General features: G+C 33.4%; 1 protein-coding gene across 1 annotated transcript in view; it reads left to right on the top strand.

Annotated features, from left to right (window-relative positions):
* The window catches only part of LOC111086037, a gene marked incomplete at its 3' end in the record, with an annotated part of 18,793 nt that overhangs the window by 9,309 nt on the left and 2,426 nt on the right, over nucleotides 1-7,058 (top strand). The window contains exons 3-4 of the mRNA XM_022387389.1: nucleotides 5,526-5,617; nucleotides 6,076-6,140. Of these exons, the coding sequence (XP_022243097.1) occupies nucleotides 5,526-5,617; nucleotides 6,076-6,140 (157 nt within the window). The remainder of the gene's footprint in view (nucleotides 1-5,525; nucleotides 5,618-6,075; nucleotides 6,141-7,058) is intronic.

Raw genomic sequence — 7,058 nt, 5'->3', positions numbered from 1 at the left:
ACTCTGGTACAGAACTCTGAGTAGGTAAATGTTTATATGAGCATGGGCTACTCTCTGTCGTAACGACGTCCCCCCCAACCCCCCCCCCCCCCTCCGTAGACTGCCATGAACAACATTTACTGTTTGGTTAGTTCCATATAACAGTGCAAGAGCCTCAAGGCCTCAAGAGCTTCTTCACTTTTCTTGTTGGTTCCAACAACAGGCCACAGTCTTTAAAAATCTCACTGTCTTCATTTTGAATTTGTGTTTTGTATTCTTTTTTTAGCATTGATATATATCTCTTTTTCAGGTCTGACAATTCATTTTCAATGTTTTCAGAATACTTCTTAAGTTTATATCCAATCATTAAAGCACTAGTTTTTCCTTCTTCTTGTTCTCTAAGTTCTATGCAGTCTCTCATGCTCTTTACAGCTTTTCCATCTCCTGAATCTAGAAAATCTAACTTGGCTATTGTTGCTTCCATCAGTGGCTGTATTTCATTAAATACCAAATTTTGTTTTTGTAACTTCTCACCAAGCATTGCAAGAACATCATAAATACCTAGCATAAATGACACTATCATCACTGTCTTATATTCTGAAAAGTATTTGTACAAACCATGAGCAGTAGCAAAGTTTGAAAGGATAACCAGGATTGAGTTATAACTCTCATACACAGCTTCAACAGCATTTTTAAGTCCAAGCCATCTTATGTTATGGGACTCTTGTAAGATCAGGCTTACCTAACAGTTTTTGAATACTGTTCAGTTTTGAAGTATGGTTACTTGACCCACTCATGAAATAATACAACGAATTAATATTATTTCTAAATGTATTGAGAGTGTCCAACTTTTTAATTGAATTTGTCACAGCTAATTTTAGGTGATGGTCAATACAGTGGGTTTGTACTGCAAACCAGCAACTGTCTTTTTACATGTTATTGTTGATTCATCATCTGTTGCTAGAGGAACAATCTTAGCTGAGTCAAGCCCAAGGTTAGTGAGGCACTTTATCAGATACTGACAATGATGTGAACTTTTCCATCTTCATTGACCTCATTTGTTAAGAACTTTTTTACTGTTTCACCATTCTTCACATAGCTTATACATACTGGTAAATGTTTCTGTATTGATAAACGTGTGCTTTCATCTATCATTATTGCATATGTCACGGACTGAAGGATTTCTTCTATAAGTGACCTCTGAATAACTCTACTTATACATGACTGTATATCATACATTGTTAAATAGTTGAAATTCTTGTACTTGACATTTGCTCAATTCATATTCTGTATCTCAAGTAAAATGACCTTATCAGATGGCAACTCCTCCTTTGCTACTTAAAAGATTGTACGAAACAATTTACTGTCATCATATGATACAGAGATTGAATTATCTTCCTTGTCAACATCACTGTCATACATTTTACTCTTGTCCGGAGAGTCCTTCAGTGAACCTTTCTTGGCCTGCTGATGTTCTGAAGACAGCCCATGCCTCTTAATACTGTTCTTCTGAACATTAGGTGATCCATCAATTGCCCATATGCTTCTAACTTTTCTCTCTATGCAAATAAATGCTGCACTTCAGTCTCTTATCAACCCCTTCATCAACCACCACTAACCATGAACATTTTTATTTTTATTTCCATAAACGGTTGTTCCAGAGTGTTTCTTTGCTGTTTGATTGCCAAGTTCAGTGCAAGAAAAGATGAGATCATTTACGATTTTGTGGACGATCTTTGCACAGTCTTCAGTTTTATCATCTCGACTGAAATATTTGTACAGCGAGCTCGTATTTGTCGCGTAATTCTACTTCAGCCGTCCTGGTTGCACACTAAACTGTCGATGAGACGACATTTTTGTCATCCATGTATTGTGATTCAATTATAAAGTCGATAAGAATCAATAAACTTTTGACGACTCGGTTGCATCAGACTGACTAGTTCAGTTAAAATTGAAGTGGCGTGTCACATTTACCTGGATAGCGGGAAACCAGTAGCGCGTGCTCGATTAGTTTACATAAATTTATGCCAGATAAAGACAGTGAATCCGTACCGGCCGATTTTCAAAGCATTTTTGTACGCCTAGATCTGATTTAATACGTTTTTTTTTGTGTGGAAAAATATGCGTGAATACGCAGTACGCGTCCTTATCTAGAACTCTGCAACTGATTTAGTAGTATTAAAAGATGTGAAATATAATTAGACATGCTATTCCATATTATTGTAAGTTAATTTAAAATTTTGGTTTGAATTGCAGACGTATCTCAGTTTTCATATTCTAAACATTGGTATAACATCTACAACACCTTTTACTTAAGTTAGGCCCATAAAACAAATGTATCTGACAATAACATTGTGGAAGCTCTCCCATGCATGTTCATTATACTAAAATAGCTACAGTAATTACTACTGGTATTGACTAAAGAAATTGTGGATAAAATTGTCTATTTTTTGTAATTCCTTAACAGAAAAAGGAGCTAAATAATTTTCTTTCCATAGTTTTTTTTTCAAGTTTCTTTGACATTGAGAGCCACAATTGCTCTATGTTCAGGTTAACATAAGTGTTTTCCTGAATAACAACAAATTGATTACTGTTGTTTTTGTTTAATGCTATATGACGATTCTGGAAGCTTGTTAATTGTTTATTTTGTATTTACTGTTTTTCTATGTGAAACAGTTGGGAAAAGAGACAATTACTGAATTTGAAATAAGTAGATTTCAAAGTTTAAAGAAAAATAAGGTATACCATGTTTATATAAGAAAGTCCCTTAGGAACCCAGACATTAACCTTATCAGTTTTTTTCCACTTTTATTCTATAAAAAATGGAGAGAATACTACTGCATAAATAAACAAGTGATTTTCTTTAAGAGATTAGTTCTAGATAGAATAACTAAACTTAACTGGCTCTGTTAGCCAATATTCTATGTATCAGTTACACAGATTGTTCCTTTTGAATGAAAAGGTTCTGGGTAATATATTATAGCAATGCTGTTCCCCTCTTGTCTGTTTGTCCATAAATCCATCTGTAGACATCTACCGTCTGCATGATAACAATATTTCTGAACAACAGATTTTAATCAAACACCACAGGTCAATTTAGTTGGGTAGTGGAAAGAACCCTATTGGTGTTGAGGTTAAAAGATCATGGTTACAAACAATATATATATATATATATATATATGTACATATGCGCATGCACGCACACACACATGCATATATATATATATATATAGAGAGAGAGAGAGAGAGAGAAAAATTGATTTCTGTGACAAAAGAAAACATAACCATAAAATACACCTTATTTATCAACAACTACTATTAGGGAGAATCAGTCATTCTAATGATGGTTGTTTTTATAAGTTTTAATAGTTTTGTTCTACAATGGTAATTTTTCATAATATTTTAAAGCAGTATGTGAGATTAAAGTAAAGCTATTCATTATAGCAAGCCGGTATGCATGTTTAATTTGAATGCAGACTTTCTTTTAGCTATTATGTTAACTATACGTTAACCCATTATACATACATATACATAAAACCACTAGTTGTTTTTTCCTGTGGAGTGTTTCAGTAAAGACAGGCCATGCAATTGTCAGCAGCATTACTTATCTTGTATTTATTTATTTTCTTAGCACAATATGTCATAAAAACACAATATTCAATGAGTTATTTCTCAGGGATCTCAAGAGACTTTCTAGCTATTCATTTCCCTATAAATTGTTTAATAATTTTTTTTCCTTTCAAATCTTTTAAACCTATTATATAGCTGGAACCTCATGTAGTCAAGCCATACTAAGCTAGATACTTTGCATGGTGTGTGTGAATGACTCATTCTCATCTTATAGTATGTAAATACTCATACTTTCCGTGCTGTAGATCAAATTATCTGTGCAATTGAAACACTTGATGTGATACGTTATATTCAAAAAGGAAACTTAAACATACATAGGAGTAGAGACTACAGAAATATTAACTTGAGGGACACACACATACACGCACTTCAGGAAAGAGTGGAGTAAACCCAGGTATAAATAAATCATGCACCTACATGATGGAGTAAAAACCAAGTAGAAGTAAAACGTGTACCCACAGATTGGAGTAAAGAGGTGAGGTACTAGAGTAAAGTCGAGTAGAAGTAAAACATCTACCCACAGATTGGAGTAAAGAGGTACTAGAGTAAAACCAAGTAGAAGTAAAATGTGTACCCACAGATTGGAGTAAAGAGGTGAGGTACTAGAGTAAAGTCGAGTAGAAGTAAAACATCTACCCACAGATTGGAGTAAAGAGGTACTAGAGTAAAACGAGGTAGAAGTAAAATGTGTATTCACACAATAATTAGTTGCTAAAATAAAAGTAGATAGAAGTAAAACTTGTACCAGCACATTAGCATAAAGAGTTGCTGAAATTAAAGTGAGTAAAATGTGTACCCATACACTGTTGTGGCAATCTGAAGCAGTTAATACAGTAAGTAACAGGGTCTGCCTCCCAATCTGATTTCTCCAAATCCGTTTCCTAAGAGTAACAGTCTATTAGGTTAGAACCTGTGGCAATAGATACACGTGATTAGTAACCTGTAAGAGTAAACACTTTTAAAAGTTTATTAGTGTACTAAATATAACCTGTAATGGAGGACAGATGTATATAATGTTGATTATCAGAGTATGTCTTGAATAATATATACAGTATATTTTTTTTCCTTTTTTGTTCACTAGTCACATGCTTAAATTAAAAGTATCTTAAAATATTTCTTTTCTGTTCTTAGTGGTATGGTTTTCATCCACAGTTTTAAATATTTCCATTATTAATTGCAACCTACACTTGTGGGGTCAAATATCTATGATTCGGAATGTATATTTATTTTTTAACAATATATTTAAAATCAAAATATATATATTATTCTGGTTTAATGTTTTATTCTTTACATTATTTTTGTTTCCGGATAAGTATTGAAAGTTTATTGTTGAAATCGATAACCTGTTTAGTGAACTGATGAGTAAACGATCAGGTGTTTCAAACTTGATTAAAATACACAGAAGTAGATCGATTTGTTGTTTTAACCACCTGTTCGTCACGCAGTTTGCTCGTGTGAATACCAGTCTTTAACTATTAGTTGTCAGGTGATCATGCTTTACAAAAAATTACATAAAAAAAACGTCGTGGATCAAGCTGATGATCGCTCTTAGTAAAGTTAAATTTCATTTTTTCATTAAAGTTTCATTAACAGTATTGTTTTAATATATGTATGTATACCTTTGTGTGTAAGTGTGCACATTATTATTATTTATTACTTTTTACACTTATGAAGATGATTTTGCTTTGTCAACTTAGTATATGGATTTAGGACTAACCAAAATCTAAGCTGGCCGAACCTCGTGAGGTATTATTGGATTACGGCCGAAAATATCTATAACAACGGTAACGATATTGTAAGTCTTGTTTTATGACATTGCATAGATTTGATCTATATAGTTAGCTTGTTTAAATTAGAAGTTATTGTGAACATATGTGTGTGTGTAACAAAATCGTTGTGATTATGTTATTTTACAGACCCTTGTGTTGACTGCAGCAGGTGTAGCTTACATTTTCAGTAGCAGTGTTATTTTCCAGTTACTGTCGTCAGAATCGACGGCTTTATATTGGTATGACCTCATTCAATTTTTTTTTATATATATAACGGTTTCCATAAGGAAGTGGTTTTATTAGCACTAGAGCACATTATGTGAAGAATAACTTCAGTAACCTTTACGTCCATTATTTATCCATACTGTTTATTTCCGTGTTTTTTTATATATATAACGGTTTCCATAAGGAAGTGATTTTATTAGCACTAGAGCACATTGTGTGAAGAATAACTTCTGTAACCTTTACGTCCATTATTTATCCATACTGTTTATTTCCGTGTTTTTTTTATATATGTATAACGGTTTTCATAAGGAAGTGGTTTTATTAGCACTAGAGTACATTATGTGAAGAATAACTTTAGTAACCTTTACATCCATTATTTATCCATACTGTTTATTTCCGTGTGAATGATTATACTTAAAGAAATAAGCAAATATTTATGTAGTACATGTAATATATTCCTAATTCTGAACAGGATATTGGCAGTTCTTATGGTTTTCATGGTTATTCTACATATTGCCACCATCGTGAAGGATGAAGGTAGGTCGAATAGTTCGTACTTAATTTTTTCCCGTCGTACACTAACGTTAATGCTGTTTTTTGTTGTTACTTTCCGTATGCATGTATATGAATATATTGAAAAAAATATTTTTAGGGCTAGTAACTTTTATATATTGCTGCAGCACTTGACTGGTGTTAAGAAAGGCGTGTGATTAAATAAATGTTTGTCTCCCGCAAGTGTTATGATGTTACTCTAGTGAAATATCTTAAAGATTTACAGTTTTCAAAAATAAATAATGTTATAATATTGCGAGTTGAACTATTTCAGATATCACCAACAGTAATTGAATAAGTAAATAGTATTAGGTCGTCAAGAAATTAACGCGTTTTGGAACACTTTTATTACATCCCAAGCAACAACAACAACAAAAAACGTACATCACGTCATTCGGCATGCAATGCTGTTTGAATACAAGAAGGGAAACAACGTCTCTGTAGCCACAAAGAATATCAAAGAAGTTTATGGAACTGTTTTGAACGTTCGTAAGTGTCAACTATGGTTCAGCAAATTTTGTTCAGATGACTTTAGCCTTAAAAACTGTGATGGCATATTGATGCTCTGTAATATTGATGCTCTGAAGACACTTGTTGAGTCTAACCCAAGGGAACACACTCGTAAAATGGCCCTGAAATTGCATGTCTCTTATGAAACAATACGTCAACATCTAAGGAATATGGGAAAACTCCTTCAAGAGGGTGTTTGGGTGCCTCACGAACTCTCCGATGATCATCGTTTCCAACGTGTGAACGTTGCTTCGTCTTTTCTGGCGCGTAAACCATGTTTGGACAGAATTGTCACCGGTGATGAAAAATGGATTCTCTGTGCGAATATTAAACGCCAAAAACAATGGCTCAGTCCTAGATAAAAAACACTTCCGACCCCAAAACTTGGACTCG

Source organism: Limulus polyphemus, unplaced genomic scaffold (genome assembly GCF_000517525.1).
Source record: "Limulus polyphemus unplaced genomic scaffold, Limulus_polyphemus-2.1.2 Scaffold806, whole genome shotgun sequence".
Lineage (NCBI taxonomy): Eukaryota > Metazoa > Arthropoda > Merostomata > Xiphosura > Limulidae > Limulus > Limulus polyphemus.
The sequence above is the reverse complement of the archived record's forward strand: the minus strand, read 5'-3'. Positions and strand labels throughout refer to the sequence as shown.